The sequence below is a fragment of the Centruroides sculpturatus genome, unplaced genomic scaffold (assembly GCF_000671375.1).
Source record: "Centruroides sculpturatus isolate CEXI.00-Female unplaced genomic scaffold, Cexi_2.0 scaffold889, whole genome shotgun sequence".
Lineage (NCBI taxonomy): Eukaryota > Metazoa > Arthropoda > Arachnida > Scorpiones > Buthidae > Centruroides > Centruroides sculpturatus.
The window spans coordinates 232447-253756 of NW_019385500.1; the positions used below are offsets into that span (position 1 = coordinate 232447).

A 21310-nucleotide genomic window follows, 5' to 3' on the forward strand; every position below is an offset into this window, starting at 1 on the left:
CGACTAAATTTGTAATTTTTTATTATATTAATGATAATATAAAATTTCGCATAATTAATAACGTCATTAGATAAAGTAAAGATTTATTTTTAAAAAAGGAAGAAAAAATATAATAAAATAAATTTAGGAAAATTAGGGGAAAAATTAAAGGAAACGTTTAATTATAATTAAAAATAAAATAATTCTGGTTTGTGACATTAAAACTTACCTCTTCGCTGATGCGAAATGATTATATATGTGACATCATCGCGGTTTTATATCGCGGATCGTTGAATCTATTGAATGGATCGCAATAGTAATCCCTTGTTTGCAATAGAAAGCAATCAAAAACAGATCTGCTACACCCCGAAGCACTTTATGGATTTATCTAAAAATCGATAAATTCTACTTAAAATATAAAATTTAATTCTTTTGCAAGTTTAAAATTGAGAACAGCCTAATGAATTTCATCCTAATTGCATTATTTGAAATCGTTTTAATTGCAGTTAATTTTTATTATAATTAAACTATTTGCAATATTGTAATTGCAATTAATTTTTAAGTAACATTTTGATGTTTGCGTCTGTTAATCTCCAAAATTATAAAAATATATTTCATTCAATTCTTTTTTTATGGCCGAATGCTTTAATATCGCGTTTTTTCTTCTCCAGGAACAAAAAAATTTTTAATTTAAAATGAAATTTTTACTTTCCTGGCTGTTATACAGTACATAACAGAGGAAAAGTATGGCGATCGGTCAAAAATGACCCCCAACACTTGTAACCAGGATACAATGAGTTATAATGACAGACCTTAATTACCTTCGTTCAGGATGTACTGTGCCAAATCCAATCAACAAATAACCAATTAAATTTTACCATCTTTGATCAATTAATTTGTTGGTTAATTGAAACGCGCAGTACCACACATTCTAGGTTATATGGATTACTGAACAGAAGGGCGGGCCCCGTCCTCACCACCCGGCCGCCCCATTGTGGACCTGGCCGAACCCGTAATGGGCTTACTAAAAAGAGGCCATCTTAGTGCCCACAGAGAGAAAAGAGTTTTAAAATACAGGCGGGAGAGATGACACGAAATCGCTTCAGTTAAAAAATGGACGACATTTAGTGAAATTAATTAATTAAAAGTTTTTAATAATTTACAATTAAAATTATTAAATATAAATAATATTTTAAATTTATACTTTTGGCGAATTTTCTGCGATTTTTAAAAACGCGTAAAAGTTTAATATCTGGCAACCTTCCAACGTTTCGAAGTAATCTGGCAATAGTAAGTTGTAGATTTAAACGACACGTGGTTTTCACGTGTCTTGTCATTTGAAATTCGTAGTAGCTACAGAAGTTGCGAAGATGTTTTGGGGTATATTTAGTAATTTATTACATTTATTATAATGATTTATTGTGTTTTATATTTGTTTATATAGTATACATTTGCTATGATGTATGCATCATTAATGTAAAAGTGCTTGTTTTCTATTTATGAAGCTTATTTACTTTGAATTAAAATGTTTACTGCAAACATTTTTACATAAAACAAATTTGTAATGAATATTCTCGACGTTCTAGGTATATTTTACCATTTTACTAATAGATATTTACTATTGACGATAAGACAGTTGAGCGATTGTAACGTTCCAGTATCGTTTCTTCTTTCGTCTATGGTTTATTTCATAGTGCATTTCAGTTGTGACGTTTACAATGACGTTCTTACTCCTATGGACATAATTTGCAGTTCTGATAAGGTCCCACCGCTTCGTTTAGAGTTGCAATTTTACCCATTTTCGACCATAGAATACTTTTACTAGATATTTTGGAAAAATTTTGACTTTTATGGAGTCTGGTAGGAAACCTCCAATACAGGATATTTTGTGCATGAAGATAGGGTCAGTTGAAAGTGATTTTATAGGTATAATAATAGTAATAAAAACAGAGGATTCTTGTTATATAGTATGTCACACCAATGTCATTTTGCCATATAACTTGTTGATTAAAGGTACAATAAACATTGAATATATTTGAATGAGAATGTGTATAATATCTATTTATCTCAAATTATTTTGGTAAAATTTTCTTAATCTTCTTTTATGTTTACATTCTTAATTAAATTATATGTAATTGTGAATTATGTATACAGTAGGTATTAATAGAAATACAGAAGTGAGACATTGTGAGTACTCTTGTATACTCACAATGTCCACTTACATATTATTATTGTGAGTGTAGTGATTATAGCAAATCACATCATCTCTGTGCTGGTGAGATAAGATGGTTAATGCATCTATCTGCTATTTTGGGAGACTGGTGCAGATCTCCCAGAGTTTCTCGCAAACAATTTACTTTCCACTCTCTTAAGTGGTTGCACTGTTACAGGTTTGGTCTAATTCGCTGGTGGATTAAAAGCTTCTAATGCCCACAGGGTGGAGCATAAAAATATATGAAGGCTGTTTTTTTTTCAACCTCTGATGATCCATAAAACAAAGATAAATGTAAATAACAAAATGAATTTATTACCAAAAGTTGGGTATAAACAGTTACTTTTTGACATAATCACCATGAAGATTGAGGCATTTGTTTATCTGTGGATGAGCTTTGAAATCCCCTTGTCATAGAATGTTGCTGCCAGTGAATTGAGATGGCCTTAATGACGTTGTTTTGAAGATCATCATTAGTCTTGAACCTCTGCTCTCCTAGCCATTTTTTCTGTTCAGGAAAGACGTGGAAGTCGCTTGGTGTTAAATCAGGGTTATATGCTGGGTGTTTAAAGGTGGTGAAGAGTTCCACTTTTCAGACTTCCATCCAGCTTGGAACTTTTTAATGTGTGAAGACTTCTACCTTTTTCCTAAACTGAAAACATGGCTAGAAGGGCAGAGGTTTGAGACTAATGATGATCTTCAAAACAATGTCGTTAAGGCCATCTCAATTCACTGGCAGCAACATTTTAGGAAAAGGGGGTGGAAAAGTTCATCCATAGATATGACAAATGTCTCAATCTTCACGGTGGTTATGTCAAAAAGTAACCATGTTTATACCTAACTTTTGGTAATAAATTCATTTTATTTCCACTTTTTTTTTTTTTATGTACCATCGGAGGTTGAAAAAGAAACAGCTCTCATATACACACATTCAATAATATTTTGCCATTTGTTCATTACAAATGAAAAACATTCAAGAAAATTGTGCTGTACAGTGAAGAAGTGACATAATTTGAAGTTAGATGTTAAAATAGAAGTGATAAGTAATTATTTTGCAATTATAATAAAAATACTCACTGATTTTAGTCTACAGTAAAATAAGTATTCATTATTTATATAAATGATACTTCCATGTAAATTGAAATTTTTTAGTTGGTCTGGAATTTATCTTTTATAACAAATCCCATTGAAATATATATATATATATATGTTGGCAGAACTTAGATTCACATCTCGCATCTGCCCAAGTATTGCTGTTTTCATCCTCTTGTAATAGTTCTGTTATTGGGCATAGTGATCTCTGTTTTATAGACTCCAGAAGGAAACTGAAACTAGCCAAACTTGAAAAATGAGTAGATGACATCTGAGTGGCAACAGGCAATGGGAGGAAATAGGGTATCTTGAAAGGGGTCAGCAGCAGTTGGAAATAGCTCGAGTCCTAAATGTCAATTATTCCATCATTTGCTGCCTGTGGAACCAATATCAATGTGAAGTAACTGTATCACGAAGACCAGAAAGTGGATATCTGAGAATTACATCTTCTCAGGATGATCATTTTCTGTCTGCAATCATGATGCTACAGGTCAATTACTGCACATTAGCTTGCTTTGGTCCTTGCTCCACAATAATGGGATACTGTGCTCTTCGCAGATGAGTCAGTTCGATCTCCAGACTGATTCTGGATGGTTATTGGTCTGGAGAACATCTAGAACTGTATCATGCCAGTAACATCCATAAAATACGCACACGTGGTTTAACGCAACAGTGGTTTAAAGGTTTGGGCAAGGATTTCTGTAAATGGCCATGCTGATCTTCATATCTTTCCTTGCAGAAATGTGACTGACTGCAGTGATATAGAGATGACATCCTTGCATAATATGTTTGCCTATTTCTTGCAGCCATGAGCCCACATAGCATTTTTATTGATGATGATGTGAGAGTTTCCACAGCTTACATTGTCAGACAGTACTTGGACTCAAACACTGTGTCTATGGAATGATCAGTACAATCACCATACAAATCCCATTGAGCATATGTAGGACATGCTTGTGAGATGTTTAGCTTTTCTCCATGACTTCTTCCCAGAACTTTCATGAGCTAAGAACATGTTAACTCAGTGAATGGGTACAGATACATCAAACTGCCATAGATCTCATTCTTTGCATGAATTGATGAAAAGGTCTCACATTCCATATCGATAGACCTTCACCAATGAATTTTTTGCTGCCCAAAATTCTGTCTTTGTTTACCTCTATTATTTATTTCTTGATCATTTTTTTGAATTTTCCCACACTAGTGTCTTTTGTTACACCCCATGATCTGTGAAAATTTCACTGATTTGGAAAATTTCTTTTTCTTCTCATCCATTTTTTTCACTGAGTGTACTGCTATATAGAATAATTTTTAGAGAATTTAATTCTTGGACATCAACAGCCTTTCCTGGATGTGTCATTGAACCTTGGCTCAATGACATCACCACACGAGATTAGCTATTTCCATCTTGTTCAAAAAGAATTGTAGGAAAGTCATGTTGATTATTCAATACTGCTACAACAATGACAAATGTTGAACCGCAGCTAACTTTTGAACAACGAATGACTAAGATAAAACTGCGATGATGACTAGTGTGAATGTTTTACAATGCTGAAGGATTAAGAATATCAGTTATTAATATTGTTGTAAGTAGTGTGAAAGCAGTCTAACTTGGCCTAAATTATAGAAAAAATGGAAAAATAAATGCAAAAGTGGCTGACTTGGCTGTTCTAGAATTTTAAACAGTTTTGATACTTTGGATTAAATATAGTTTATACTAAAGTTTCACTAATGATTAATTATGTAATTAATATTTTACTATTATGCTTTCAGGTGTAACTATACAGAGTAATAAACCACATAGAGAAACTGTGAAGATGCCATTTCATATCTCGATGGCTACATTAGTATGGAATTCCGAACGTAAGTGTACTTGATTTTTCCGAATATGTCAGACTTTTTTCTCGATTTGAAGTGTGTTATTGTTTAATATGTGTAGAAGTTGCCAAAGATAAAAAGTGTACGTCCGTCATTCTAAAATACGAAGGAAGGGATTATGTTTTGTGTACGTTGGAATATGGGAAGGTCATGTGCGTGCCTTTAGATTTAGTTTTTGATAAAGGAGAACGAATAGGATTGCACGTAGCGGGAAATGGTATGTTTTTTGAAGTACTTGAGTACCTTTATATATTTAATGATTTTTAATAATATTGTATATATTTTAGTAATTTTAGATTAAAGAGGTATAATTCTATATTATATTTAATGTAATTTCTTTTGTAATACTACAGTTATAAAATGCATTGAATGAATTTTATTTTACATGTAATCACGTTGATTGTTGGAAATTGCACTATTCTGTAAACTTTACAAAGGTTTGATATGTGTGCACTTGGGTCGTCATGTTGCATGTGACTTGTCATCATGCATCTCTCAGCTATATTACTTTCTTTGGCGTTGTGTAATCATTAGATTACACAACGCCAAGATTTCTTTGAAATTAAATGCTCTTTTGACCTATAGTGCTATAAATTCCTTTGTGATATTGTGATGATAATAGATAGATATATACCTCAAACCAAAGCTCTAATTTAGGGTTTAATCAGCCATATTGAGATGGCAAAATGAGTGAAAACATCTTTCATTTCGTCAACTTTGACATTAAAAAGTAAAAAGAGGTTTTGGAGCATGACATTAATGTTAATAGGTACAATTTGGGGTATTTTCAACATTTACTTGAAGTTCTTGAAAAAGAGGACATGAAATTCTAAAAGTATGTGAAAGCCTCTATAGTTAGTATGAAGGTTGTCAAAGGGAACAAATGGCATTGTCAAAAACATGTGGAACAGCGTAGCATTGGTTTCTGGCAGAACTGTGGCATACAAAGTGATAGAGAGATAAAAAGAATGTCTAGTTGTGCTATGAACTATAAATATGTCCAAGCCCCAAATTGCATGATATTGCTTTGTGTACATAGTTTACAGTGCACTACAAACTCTGTGCTTTCTGTGCAGTGTTTCATTTGTTTAATGCAGCATTGAGTTTGGTATATAATATAAGTTTCCAGTGTGTTCCAACCATTAGATTTAGAACAAAAATCTTAAGAGGCATTTTGAAAGCCTTTGACTATTATTTAGACTTAATATTTGGTCCTGAAAATGCTTAATCTCAAATAAATTTTGGACTTTTGTAATATTTTAGTGTTGTATTATTTGTCTTTCATTCCTCTAAAACTGCATTGTTAAGCATTGAGTTATAATAGCATTTCTGTCAATAGTTGTCTGTGTAAGGTCAGTCGTTGGACTGGCAGCTTTGCAACAGTTTTTGCTATTCTCTTTTATCTTGTGTTTTTATCTTCATTTCCTGGTGTGATGTTGATATTGTACTTTGTCTTATCAGGTGCTTATGGTAAACTAACAGGTGTAAATGAACTGAAATCAAATTTTGGTGGCACAGGTTTCTTCAGATCTGAAGTTTACATAGCTTGATTTTTAATGAATATCGAGAGATTTCTGAGGGAATTAAATCAATATTGGTACAAGACTAGTCACCTCATCTGTTGTTTTTGCTGTGCCATGAATAGAGTGGGCCATATATTTTTCTTTCTGTATATTGGTGTACATGAAGGCTCTTTTTACTCTTTAATTTGTTAATAAACATTTAAATCTCAATATAACACCCTCCTGAAAAGCATCATTATCGTGAAGTCCGAGGAATAGTTGTGAATGAATCTTCTCGAACATTAAACTAAAGAACAGTTCGTAATCTGTGTTCATAATATTAAATGAATAGTTTCTTAATGTAAATGATGATGATATTTCAATTCAATACAGTGTAGTTGTTAGTGCCTTGATTCCACAGAGCACTTCCAAGGTAGCAAACATCAAGTTACAGAAAGAATATAAAACATTAACACAGCAAAGAAGCATTGAAATGCATTGTTATACAAGAAAATACACACAGTTCATGTGTTGAAACATAGCAGAACAAAGCATAAGTAAAACTGACACTATTGTTAACTAATCAAGTGACAAACTCTCAAACTTGTATGTCAACTTCTTTGTGTGATTCTCATTGTTAATGTTCATTAGTTTAGTGCCATGTTTAATTTAATGCCAGTTTCAGAGGTCAAACAATTATGCTAAAGCAGAAGACTGGATCTAGAAAGAATACATATTCACTTCTTGGTCTCACTTTTTCAATTATTTACCGACCTCTGCTTTCTCAGAGTTAAGTTTAGAAATATTTTTTCATAATTTGATTCTATGAGATTCTATAAATAATATCATCAAGAATAACATTTGGCACAATTGTTTTTCCTTAAGATAGTCTTGTAGAATGTTGAACACGTGGAAAAATGTTTAAGGCAAACTTTTAAGATACACTTTGAAGAGTTTCATTTACTATTAATCTATACTGTATACAGTTTGGAAAGTATAAGTAAATATTTTCTCTTATGTTTAGTTATTTCATTTAATATAGTTATTTTACCAATAAAGTTAATCTTATTGATATTTTTACTTCTAGGAAGTGTCCATCTCTCGGGTTTTATGGTCCCGGATGATCATTCACAGANGTTTGCTCAATAAATAATCAGTCAACGAGAATAAAATATATTGAATAAATTTTATTTTACATGTAATCACGTTATTTGTTGGAAATTGCACTATTCTGTAAACTTTACAAAGGTTTGATATGTGTGCACTTGGGTCGTCATGTTGCATGTGACTTGTCATCATGCATCTCTCAGCTATATTACTTTCTTTGGCGTTGTGTAATCAAAAGATTACACAACGCCAAGATTTCTTGGAAATTAAATGCTCGTTTGACCTATAGTGCTATAAATTCCTTTGTGATATTGTGATGATAATAGATAGATATATACCTCAAACCAAAGCTCTAATTTAGGGTTTAATCAGCCATATTGAGATGGCAAAATGAGTGAAAACATCTTTCATTTCGTCAACTTTGACATTAAAAAGTAAAAAGAGGTTCTGGAGCATGACATTAATGTTAGTAGGTTCAATTTGGGGTATTTTCAACATTTACTTGAAGTTTTTGAAAAAGAGGACATGAAATTCTAAAAGTATGTGAAAGCCTTTATAGTTAGTATGAAGGTTGTCAAAGGGAACAAATGGCATTGTCAAAAACATGTGGAACAGCGTAGCATTGGTTTCTGGCAAAACTGTGGCATACAAAGTGATAGAGAGATAAAAAGAATGTCTAGTTGTGCTATGAGCTATAAATATGTCCAAGCCCCAAATTGCACGATATCACTTTGCGTATATAGTTTACAGTGCACTATAAACTGTGCAGTGGTTCATTTGTTTAATGCAGCATTGAGTTTGGTATATAATATAGTTTCCAGTGTGTACCAACCATTAGATTTAGAACAAAAATCTTAGAGGCATTCTGAAAGCCTTTGACTATTATTTAGACTTAATATTTGGTCCTGAAAATGCTTAATATCAAATAAATTTTGGACTTTTGTAATATTTTAGTGTTGTATTATTTGTCTTTCATTCCTCTAAACTGCATTGTTAAGCATTGAGTTATAATAGCATCTCTATCAATAGCTGTCTGTGTAAGGTCAGTTGTTGGACTGGCAGCTTTGCAACAGTCTTTGCTATTCTCTTTTATCTTGTGTTTTTATCTTCATTTCCTGGTGTGATGTTGATATTGTACTTTGTCTTATCAGGTGCTTATGGTAAACTAACAGGTGTAAATGAACTGAAATCAAATTTTGGTAGCACAGGTTTCTTCAGATCTGAAGTTTACATAGCTTGATTTTTAATGAATATCGAGAGATTTCTGAGGGAATTAAATCAATATTGGTACAAGACTAGTCACCTCATCTGTTGTTTTTGCTGTGCCATGAATAGAGTGGGCCATATATTTTTCTTTCTGTATATTGGTGTACATGAAGGCTCTTTTTACTCTTTAATTTGTTAATAAACATTTAAATCTCAATATAACACCCTCCTGAAAAGCATCATTATCGTGAAGTCCGAGGAATAGTTGTGAATGAATCTTCTCGAACATTAAACTAAAGAACAGTTCGTAATCTGTGTTCATAATATTAAATGAATAGTTTCTTAATGTAAATGATGATGATATTTCAATTCAATACAGTGTAGTTGTTAGTGCCGTGAATATGGACTTTTTTAATGTCTTATGAAGTTGTTCTTATAAACCTATTCATTACTCACATACTAACAGAACTTTTTAGTCATTTATTCAATTTCAGGGGTACATACTACACGTAATTAAAGGGGGTTAAGTTTGCCAAAAATACACCATTGTACACAACATGGTGGCTCAAAAAGTGATTAATGGACGGCTCATTACCAAATTATTTGTACTCTGAGCCCTTCNCTCAATATAACACCCTCCTGAAAAGCATCATTATCGTGAAGTCCGAGGAATAGTTGTGAATGAATCTTCTCGAACATTAAACTAAAGAACAGTTCATAATCTGTGTTCATAATATTAAATGAATAGTTTCTTAATGTAAATGATGATGATATTTCAATTCAATACAGTGTAGTTGTTAGTGCCTTGATTCCACAGAGCACTTCCAAGGTAGCAAACATCAAGTTACAGAAAGAATATAAAACATTAACACAGCAAAGAAGCATTGAAATGCATTGTTATACAAGAAAATACACACAGTTCATGTGTTGAAACATAGCAGAACAAAGCATAAGTAAAACTGACACTATTGTTAACTAATCAAGTGACAAACTCTCAAACTTGTATGTCAACTTCTTTGTGTGATTCTCATTGTTAATGTTCATTAGTTTAGTGCCATGTTTAATTTAATGCCAGTTTCAGAGGTCAAACAATTATGCTAAAGCAGAAGACTGGATCTAGAAAGAATACATATTCACTTCTTGGTCTCACTTTTTCAATTATTTACCGACCTCTGCTTTCTCAGAGTTAAGTTTAGAAATATTTTTTCATAATTTGATTCTATGAGATTCTATAAATAATATCATCAAGAATAACATTTGGCACAATTGTTTTTCCTTAAGATAGTCTTGTAGAATGTTGAACACGTGGAAAAATGTTTAAGGCAAACTTTTAAGATACACTTTGAAGAGTTTCATTTACTATTAATCTATACTGTATACAGTTTGGAAAGTATAAGTAAATATTTTCTCTTATGTTTAGTTATTTCATTTAATATAGTTATTTTACCAATAAAGTTAATCTTATTGATATTTTTACTTCTAGGAAGTGTCCATCTCTCGGGTTTTATGGTCCCGGATGATCATTCACAGAAAGACTGTTCCGAATCTTCTACTGACGAATGCGACGAATCTTGCAGCCTTAGCAGTGAGGAGACTTATCCCTGTATGCTTTAAGTTGCTCGTATTTGAAATTATTAACATTTTAAAATAGTTTTTGAACATGTACAGAATACACTGAGTACTTAAGAGAAGGAAAACTGAACACAGCCTTGTCCAAGGAGATGGCTGCAAACAAAAATATAAATCTGGTGGCAGAAGGCAAAAGTGATCATAACCAATTTTAAAAATAATGAGATAAGAATAGAGGAATTAGTTATATCTTAAACTAACACCAGTGGTCAACAAGAGACAAAAAGGCAACTTAATGCACACTGGGTCTGGCCTCTGAGGGCATTAACTAGAGTAGACATTGAGGAAAAGGAAAAAGTTTAACAGATGAGCTGACCCACACAGACTGTTACATCATTAGTCATGTTCAGGCAACACATTTGCCAAACTTGTCATCCACAATAAATCCTGGTGAACACATTACAAAAGATTCTTATTAATTTTCTTCAAATAAAATAAAATTATTTATGATTTAATTGACAATATTTTTAGGTCATTAACTTTATTTAAAAGTTGTTATAATTTTTAAAACAATTAAAAAAAAAAGTTAGCCAAAGCTAGGATCGAACATACAAGGTGTGACAATTAAATTACAGGACTGGGGTAATAAAAGAACATATATTGAAAAACCCTTTTAATATGTTTTAAAGTAACCCCCTGGGGGGCAATGCACTTCTCGCAATGCTTGTACAAGTTCTTGAAACACTTCCATTAACAGCTCTCAATTCCTTGATCACATTGCACTGCATGTCCTCCAGGTCGTTGAATTTTTGTCCCTTCAATGTGATTTTGATTTTCAGAAACAAAAAATAGTCAAAGGTGACAAATCTGGTGAGTATGGAGGATGGCTCAACTCCACAATTCTACGTTTGGCCAAAAACTCCTTGACAACAGTTGCAGTGTGCGGGCAGGCATTGTTGTGCAGCAGTACCCAGCTTCCTCTTGCTTCAAACTGAGGCCTAACCCATTTAGGTTTGGGCTTTGTTTTCATAGTAATTAACCTATCATCCAAATAGACATTCAACAGTCATATCACAGCACATCTCTGATTTTTTTTCAATGTTTTCTGGTTTTCGAACTGATTGAGGTCGTCCAGGGCGAGCATCGTCCTCAAGGTCTTCCCAACCATCCGTGAAACGCGCAAACCACTTGAAAACACGAGAGTGGGATAGGGCATCATTCTCATAAACTTGCTTTATGAGGGCCTATGTCTCTGTTGCACTTTTATCCAGCTTGTAACAAAACTTAATGTTTGCTTTTTGTTCCATGACAACAACGTGATATCACTTTCTCACAGCAATATATGAATGGAGTACAGAAAAAGAACGAGTTACAAGACATGAGCAAATCTTTGCAGACAAGTAACTAGATGGTTGAGCCATTATGACAAGCTTAGAGAAGTTTCTGCATGCTGACACTGCAGCACTACACAATCAGTCCTGGAATTAAATTGTCACACCTTGTAGATCACCCGCATTGTAAGCGAGTTCGCTACAGACAGCCATTTCGCTGTGCTACCATAGTGTAAAATCAACCAGTATATGATCTACAATTAAAACTTTAGAGCCCTTGGAATCTTCTGGCTAGTGCGCTTTACAATTCTTCTGGGTGGACATCCTTGAGGTATACTACTAACCTGAGAAGTCTCATCCCGAACTGAATTTCTGAGATTGTAAGGTTCCCTTGTAAGAGTATCTGCTTGTCATACTCAATGCCAATCTTCTATTTCATTCCTCTCTTTTAGGCTCTGCCTTTCTCATTGTTATTATTTTTATTATATATCACATGATATAAACAATTTCAAACATTTTTACATCAAGATTTTGCTTGCTATAAATGTCGTTGTAAATTAATTTTTGTATTTCTTTTGATGTTTTTTATATTCTGAGTTACATATTATTATTATTGGGGTGGAGGAAATCTTATGTCCAAAGGACAATTCCTACTGTATTTAAAAATAAATAGCATTTAATGAAGTTAAGCCTGCTGGAGTAAAGATTTAGTATATGAATTGTTGACATAGTATGATTTAAATATTATTTATTTCATGCTAATATATTAGTACACGAATATTAAAATTACTTTTCAAAAGCTGTATTACGTGTTAGCTCGTATGATTGTTCTTAGTAATACAAATCTTATATTTGTTTCTATTCCTTTACACTTGACAACTTAGTATTTCCTTTATCTTTTGTCTACATAAAATTATTTAGATTGTAAAGTACTGGGACATAATTTATGATCTTTCATACATAAGATTTCATTATCTTTAGTTAAAGTAAGAATGATACTTCAAAAACATTGTTTTAATTTATAAAGATAATATATATGTTATCGTTACAACTTAGAAATAATTTGGTGGTTTTAGTTCTAAATTTTACAGTTTATCTCATGAAATATTTAGCATAAACTTTAATTTTTTTCATTTTATAAACAGCTAGTAGTGAAAGTGAAAGTGTTGAAAGCACGTCTTCAAGCAGTGACGATACACCACCCAAACAGAAGAAAGGTAAATTCCTATTTAAGAAAGTATATGTACCTATAAATTACCTCTATAAACTCTTACATTGAATTCAAGGAATTACAAAAGGTTTTGTTTAAGTAAATTATCAAGATATAGCTAAAATATTCTTGCATTCTGTTTGTTTATCTCCTTGTAAACAGTAATAAATGGATCTGCAAGAAGGAATGCCTACTTTGAATGTGCAATTATCCCAGAATTTCCTGATGAGCAAATGTAGCAATCCCGTCAGGCAGCTATGCATCTTCTAAAGTCTAGATTTGAAACCATTCTGACCCCAATTCCTCAAATAGTTTTTGAAGAATTGGGTGTAAGGTGTGTTGTCATTCCTATTATTCACAGTAGCTAATATTGTTGTGGTAATGCTCACATCTAAGATTATCAGTTGAGATAATTCCTGCATATTGTCGTATGTGTTAAACCAACCAAAACAATTTTCTGAGAAGACCGTGTAAGGAGGATGATGAGTCTGTTGCATTTGAGTAAATGAATTTTATTTCTCTGTATCCTCAAATTTTTAAATGGTTTGGTCCAGTACATTTAGTTCCATTTTTCAATATCTGACTACTTCATTGTAGTCTCATTTACTAGTTTGTAGGTGTTTGGATCTATTTTAAGTCACTGATCCATAGACGCAAATGTTGCGTATAACCTCATTAATGGTGATGAAATGAGGTTTTTGTATTCCAAAATAGAATTTTTTTAACAGAGAGGGTTGAGATTCTACGAGGAAAGATGATGCAGAGTGGGAATTGAGCTTGCAGTTCTTGCATATTGGATAATGCTATTTAGGTTTGGGCTTTGTTTTCATAGTAATTAACTAACTCTTAATTTACATTGAAAATAAGCATTTGATTTTGAAATATCAGAAATTTATACAAAGATTATATTTTTTGCTTAAGGTATGGCAAAAGATAGAAAACTTCCTAACAAGATAAATCATTTAAAAGAGAAAGCTATAGAGGTAAAGAAAACAGCAAAACAATCTCCTAGTTGGAGCATTAGGTCGGAGTCGAATAGGCATAAGAAGTGTGTGCAAACAAAAAAAGATGTCAGTAAACAAAAAGCTAAAACTGGTTTGTAAAAAAATATATTTAATTAAGTTTCCTTTGACTTGAAATTAATTAAAAATTTCCATGTTTTTTTTTTAGAGAACGAAAATGATAGATTGGATTCAAATGATAGTGGAATGAGTGAAAATGCCCAAAATGATTTCAACAAAGAAAATGAAATTGTTCCTAAAAACAAAACTTCAGAGGTGACAGAGGAGGATATATTAAACGTATCGATATCAGACAAGGAGGATGCGATGGAAGTACGTGGATTGTCCGTAGTGGCCGTTAATTCGTGTACCAAAATCTCTAAAATGCTAGAGAAGGAAGCTGTCAAAAGAAGTAGTTCTGTTGAAAAAATGGCAAGTTTTACCCCAGCAAGAAAGAAGAAAAAGAAAAGCAATGTGGAAACTTTGAATTCGTCAGTCAAAGCCGTGAAAGAAAATACGGTAAGTTCGTAATCACTTATGCTAATGCTCTTTAATATAGTGTTTATTTTACGAATTGTTTGTAACCTTAATATTTCAAATATATTTAGTTTTATATAAAACAGACATCAGATGCATGTGCACTTTTTAACATTTTATTAGATCTTAATATACAAGATAGATGTAATTTGGGATTATTTCTTAATCCTTCATCAACCATATATGCTATCTATTAAGTTTTAAGAATTGCAAACTGTGGCTGATGTTCAAATCGAACCAAACCATTGTTTGGTTCGATTATTTTGTTGGTGAAACAAATATATTTCAAATCCATTCTGTTTGAGTCTCGATGAGTGCATTTGATTTTTAACTTAAATGTTTTAATTCTCCATATTTAAAACAATATGAAACATGGTACAATATGGTGTGACAGTCTGATGATTACAAGCCTACAGAATTTTTGGTTTATCAGGCAGAAATGATGTAGTCAAAAGAACCTATCTTAACAGATGAATTTTAAAGAAACTGTTAATTATGTTAAATATATGATTTTATAACATCAAACATTTGAAGAGAATTCTCAAAATTAAATAAATCTGTTTAAATATTTGGCATTTTGCAATTCATTTTACTGTGGATCCTTACATTAGCTACACACTGGCTTTGTTCTTTATCCTGTGCAGAATATACTGTATGTTGTAATAAATGTTATTGTTAAATATACTAATATATCATTGTTGTTTCCCTATTTCCATTCTGCATGATTTTTTTTCTTTCATTCAACATATAATTAAAGTAAGGAATGATTAGATGGTTGAGGCTGTTAAGGCGTCAGTCTATAACCCATGGAGACCAGCGATTAAATTCAGGTAGTCAAAGAAACTGGAATTTTTAATGGATGGTCCATCCTGGATACATTGGGCTGTGTCTGTCATAACCCAGCCACTCCATTGTGAATTCAGTAAACTCACAATGGATACAGAAAAAGGGCAGTGTCAAAAATGGGACACACTGCATTTTTTTCTGGAGAGAGATCCCCATTTTTGACTCTTTCTGCCCTTTATAGACAGAGTAAATGATTTTTTTCAGAGCATTTGGATAATATATAAGATTATTCAGATTTGAACTTTACATGATAACATTACTCATCATTTATAATTAATTTGTATTGATGTGTCTCTTCTCTATCTTTTTCTCACAAAGGCTGAGGATCAGAAATTATGTATAAAAGATAAAATAAAAAGTGTTAATGACTGATATTTTAATTCATTTAGGGAAAGGATTTAAAATCGATCATTACAGATACGGTAGATATCGAAGTCGGAAACGGTCCCGTGGCAAGGAAGGGAAAACTTGTAAGTTTTAAATAAAGTATGTTAACTGAAGAAAACTGTTTTGCACACAATTAACATAATTGGTTTACGTGTGTTTTTCAGGTACACGTATGTTACGTAGGCTATTTAAGTAACGGAGAAGAGTTTAAGTCCGTTAGGAATCGTCCCTTTTCGTTTCGTCTTGGTAATGACAAGGATGTAGTAAAAGGATTGAATTCTGGTATAGAAGGTAAATTTTTTGCTACAGTTTAATTACAGAATTATGAGAGAACACTTAAAATTGTCATGCCAATCAGCCATATTTATATACTGAATGTCCAAAGAAGACATTGTGTGTATTATGTTCACTTGGGTTATTTACCTTACAATTGTTGATTACTCTGTGCAATTTTTAACCCATTTTTAAACTTTCACATTCTTTTTAGAAAATATATCTAGTATTAAATGTAAAGTTTATATCAGTCTGTAATGCTTTAGAGCAGTGTTTCTCGACCTCTAACCCCTTCAATAAAAACTGTTATGTGGTATTGCCCCCTTCACTTCAAAATTCCGATGCCGAGGGCCAAGGCTAACGCCAAATTTGTACTGCATTGAATAGACTAGTGACTAGTATAATGTTATTTGTTTAATTATTGTACGTTATAATGAATAAAATATCTAATTATTCTTAATATAATGTTTTACTATATCGCCCAGAAAATTGTTTTTTGCCCCCCCAAAATATAAGTTGTTACTAATCGCCCCCTGAACATGGGAAAACACCCACGTGGGGGCGATATCGCTCCCGTTGAGAAACACTGCTTTAGAGATAAGGTAGCATGTAATTCGTGGTACAGGAGTTGTGTAACCTTAATTTGGCAAAACTAATCTGACAGAGCTTTGGAACCAAGGGTGTCAGATAATTGGTACTGGACCTATTGCATATTTCTGTATACCATATATTTGATAAATGGTGTTCAATATTTTTTCAATAGACAGTAAAGATGTTTATTCCAGGATATTCTACTGAATATAAATAATCAATACTTTGTCGACAATGTTACTTGTAGTTGAATGGAAAAATTCTTTGAATGTACAGGGTGATCCATTCAGGACTGGAAGCTTACTTTGTTCCGTACCTTGTGATTGCATAGTCACATTTCAATAACGTGTAATTTAAAACATACCTTGATTGACTATTTTGTCACAAATCATTTAGTTTGTGTTTTGTGCTCTACCTTTTATACAGAGGTGTTCCACATAGTTTCACTGAGGCTGATGGTGGGATAATCAAATAGTGTGGGAGAGACTTAATATATCTAGGACAGACACCCGTAAACAAATCCTGGGGTCACTTGCTTGGATTCTATATCAGATGCTGCAGCTGTCAGATTGGATTGATAGAATAAGATAACACAACACTTGGGCAATCTATCAAGAGGGATGCCTCCCTAGAGAATTTTGTATGATAAACTGGCCTCTTAGGTGTTATACATGCGAAGAAAACCCAGAAATCTCTACGTAGCCAGCACATTGCTCATGTGAATCCACAGAAAGTGTCAATGTTCAGTGGGTGTCACTTGGTGTCAGACCTTTTTCTTTTAAGATTTAATTTTATAAATGTATAGCATTAATATGGGATTATAAAACAAGTTATATTGTTATATACTTTACTAAATATGAAAATAAATTTCAGTTTTTTCTTAAATAGGCATGAGAGTTGGAGGGAAGAGAAAAATCATAGTTCCTCCTTCAGAAGGGTAAGCATATACAGTAATTTAGAATTAGAAGATTTGAATGTCACAATAACTGAAATATATATTCTTATATAATTACTTTTTGAGGTTTGGAAACAAAACAGTCGGATCCGTTCCTCCCAACAGCACGCTAATTTATGAAGTGGAGTTGAAAGCGGTCAGTTAACATCTGCAAACTATAAAAGAAGAATTTATAAATTTAAATTTTTGATTTGGATTTTATATTTTTACATTCAAAGATTACTTTGTGAAGTATATTTAATTTCATTGTTAAAGTTTATTGATATATTTAAAATTGTCTTTTGTTGTAACAAATCAAGGAAGTTCAGATTGTGGTGAAGAATTCTGTATCCAAATTTGATTTTAAAGTTATATTGTTACTAAAACATGCTGTATATATTAAATTTAGATTTATTTTTTAAATAAATTTTGAGGATTTCAAATGAGTGATTTAGTTTTTGTAATAGCTTCAGCAAATTCAGCTGTAATTATCTTCTTATTCCGGTGACAATATACTTTTAATATGTTGTGTGATGAGGAATTTTCCCGCACACAACATATTGAAGGAATCTACAGAAATTTTACATTAACCCCTCTATCTCCCCACCCTCTCGACATTTCGCCACCAAAATTTACTAGCATCGATGCCCCTTATATACAAGTCACTATTCCAAATTTTATTTCTTAATCTTTACCCCATGCTGTGATAAACGAAATAGACTCCAACACATCTACGGAATTTTTTCACTTTTTTGGATTCAGGAGGTCTCAAAACATGGAGATTTGCAAAAGATTCCAATGACTCCTTTGTCATGTATTCACACCAGCCAGGGAAGTAAAAAATCTGTTAAAAAGTTTCATTAAACAGATGCATCTATTGTTTTCGAAAACAGGCTTTAAAGTCGTTTTCTCCAAACCCCTTCTTGACTGGCAACGAGTTTTGTTTTATGGCATCGATTGACTGAAAACGGTGAGAAGCAGGCAAAAGTTTGGTGGAGGAAAGACGGTCCCATATCGGATGAATACGGACCACATTTGTTGACTTGACCCAAAATTAACAAGGAACAGGAGCATTGTCGGCGAATGTTCCGTGGTGCAAAATCCACGAGTTTCCTGGCCACAAATCGTGTGGTTTTCTACGAATTTCTTCAGGCAAACGATTAAACGTATCCGTTGTTGACAGTTTGGCTAGATGGAAGGAATTCGTGTTGCACGACTGTCCCATAATCGAAGAAAACAATCCAGGAGACCTTGATTTTGGTATGATTTTGCCATGATCTTTTCGGGTCTAGCTTCACCTTTTCGTGCTCCATTTACTCGACTGCCAAACCGTTTCGGTGCCAGAACGTTGATTCACGTTTCGTGGGCTGTAACGATGTGTTTTAATTAAGAACGATTCGACGAGCGCCAAATCTGATTTGTTCATCGGTCGAAGTAGATGGTTTACCAGAGCGTGGTTCGTTTTCAACGCGTTCTCTGCCTTCGTACATCTTGTACCTTCGAAAACTCTAGTTCTTGTTAGAGTAATGTTCACAAAGGCATCTTGCAACACTTCCAGCGTTTTTGTATCAGTAATTCAACGCACGTTTTTTTGCTCCACGACACTCGACAATTTGAAAATTACAGCCCAATTGATAGCTTGTATCTTGTAATTTTTATGCAAAAGGACCATGACATACTTTTCCATCTCACCAGGGTCATCAATGTTATGATTAAGAGCATGGAACTTAGGGAAGACATTCAATTTACCAGATTAATTTTGTGATTTTGTAAATAAAATAACGCTTAAATTATTTTAAGTATTGAGGCAACGTGCCAAGTGAAGTTATTTGAATGTAACTCCTATAATTTACTCTCGACGTTTATCGATTCGTACTCATTGTTAACTGTGACTATATAGTTGCGTGAAGATGTAACTCTATAAAAATGTAATTATAGTCTGCAAACAAAGCGTAATTTGAATAGAGTGGATCGAAACCATTATCTATATTATTCTAACTTCATATTGAAATCAAATTTTTAATATTAAAAAATAGAGACTGAAAATGGCTTCACGGGAAAAGCCATATTACCATAACAAAGAAAAAGTACCGCAATGTTTGTGTGTTTTAAGAAATAATTAAATTTTATGTCTTGAAAATAGAAAACATAAATCTACAATAGAAAAATTCTCCTTCCCTTAGATTGTGAGGATTTGTTGGTGATGAAGTTGATAAAATCATTTACAACTGAAATCGTACATTTAATAATTCATGGATATTAAAGGGTTCACTAAAGTTGATCCGTGTTTTAGGAGAAAAGAGGTGTATCTTCGTTTCTCTATAACACCAGCCATTATACAATGATGAAATATATAATGCAATTACACTACGTATTACGCATTAATGATATATCGATGTATGGTATGAACTTATTTTAGGTAATTTTTAGAAATTAGTGAATGTATACACGAAGAGCAAAGCGAGAATCTTAGGAAGCAACAAGTATTGAAGCTTTTTTTGTTCTTACATTTTCTAATTTGTAAAAATTTTAATACTAAAAATGCTACTGAAACATTCAAATTCGGATTAATTCGGATGTAATCTTAAAAATGCTTGTCTTGGGTAAAATATTTAAAGAGTAATTTGAAATTCTAACTATAAATTTCCCAGCTGATGATAATTATTATACAGTTTTCAAGAATTTGCACGCGACAGACTAAACTCCTTTCATTATAATCGATCATTACCTTGCGTGTGATATAATTTGTTCTGTATTGCATGATATCTCTGTGGATCTCCAAGAGAAGAGCCTAGCTTTTTCGATCTGTCTCTCTCAACAATTATTTGTCCCTGGAAACATGGATCTATCTGATAACCTTGCATGTAAACTTTTCACCAATCACACACACACACGGGTCTGGATGCAGTCGCTTACAGTGAGTCCCCATCGTCAAAATAACCGGAATTGATTCTTTTAATGCCACGTTTTAACCTGTAGGGAAATGAAAAAAAGGCATAGCTTCCGTGCTTCCAGATTTATGGGACACCGTGTATTCAATGGACAATGTTATTGTATAAAATAAATCAATATTGTCAGACAAATCTTAATTCTTGCAGATGGAATCTTTCTTAGTTACAACACAATGGCATACACTAAAAACAAAACAAATATCGTTTAAATTTAATACAGTGGGTGATCGGTTAACGAACAAATCGGATAACGAACACTTTCGCGAAAGATTTTTATGATCGGACAACGAACACATGATCGGATAACGAACACTTCACTGAACAGACATAAAAAGAAGCGACGAAAATAGCAAATACCGACTAATTTTCCTTTGTTTTCCGGTAACTTTTTGGAGCGCGGGAGACCTCAACGTCGACGCTCAACCTGATAATATAATGATTAGATAGTATCCCTCGAACTTTGAAATACTCCCTTGTAATTCCAACCTTTTATTTTTCTGACAAACAATTCTTTTATAGTATTCGCGAGACTGTCGGGCAGGCACTCATTAAGTTTTGTGTCGGTTTTTATTTTCGAAAGGTGAGAGTATAATAGCAAAGGTAGAGAGTGGGCAGATGATGTCTGATGTTGCTGAGCAGATGGCTTGAACAGGTCTACAGTAGGCCGCAGTTCAATCTTATCTAAGAAAGATACTGTATTATCA

The 21310-nt window shown here is 32.8% G+C and overlaps 1 protein-coding gene across 2 annotated transcripts; it reads left to right on the top strand.

The window, feature by feature from the left end:
* Positions 1-1258: 1258 nt before the first annotated feature.
* Positions 1259-18089, top strand: LOC111639595 (FK506-binding protein 39 kDa-like). Of its 2 annotated transcripts, none has more exons than XM_023385485.1 (11): positions 1259-1359; positions 5057-5146; positions 5223-5378; positions 10460-10579; positions 13022-13093; positions 14008-14181; positions 14257-14606; positions 15860-15940; positions 16022-16148; positions 17610-17658; positions 17743-18089. In XM_023385485.1, the coding sequence occupies exons 1-11, from the start codon at positions 1350-1352 to the stop codon at positions 17819-17821; spliced, it is 1308 nt and encodes a 435-aa protein (XP_023241253.1). In that variant the 5' UTR covers positions 1259-1349; the 3' UTR covers positions 17822-18089. The 2 variants fall into 2 exon arrangements, with proteins under 2 accessions (XP_023241253.1, XP_023241254.1); XM_023385486.1 differs by lacking the exon at positions 1259-1359 and adding an exon at positions 1761-1882.
* Positions 18090-21310: the final 3221 nt, after the last annotated feature.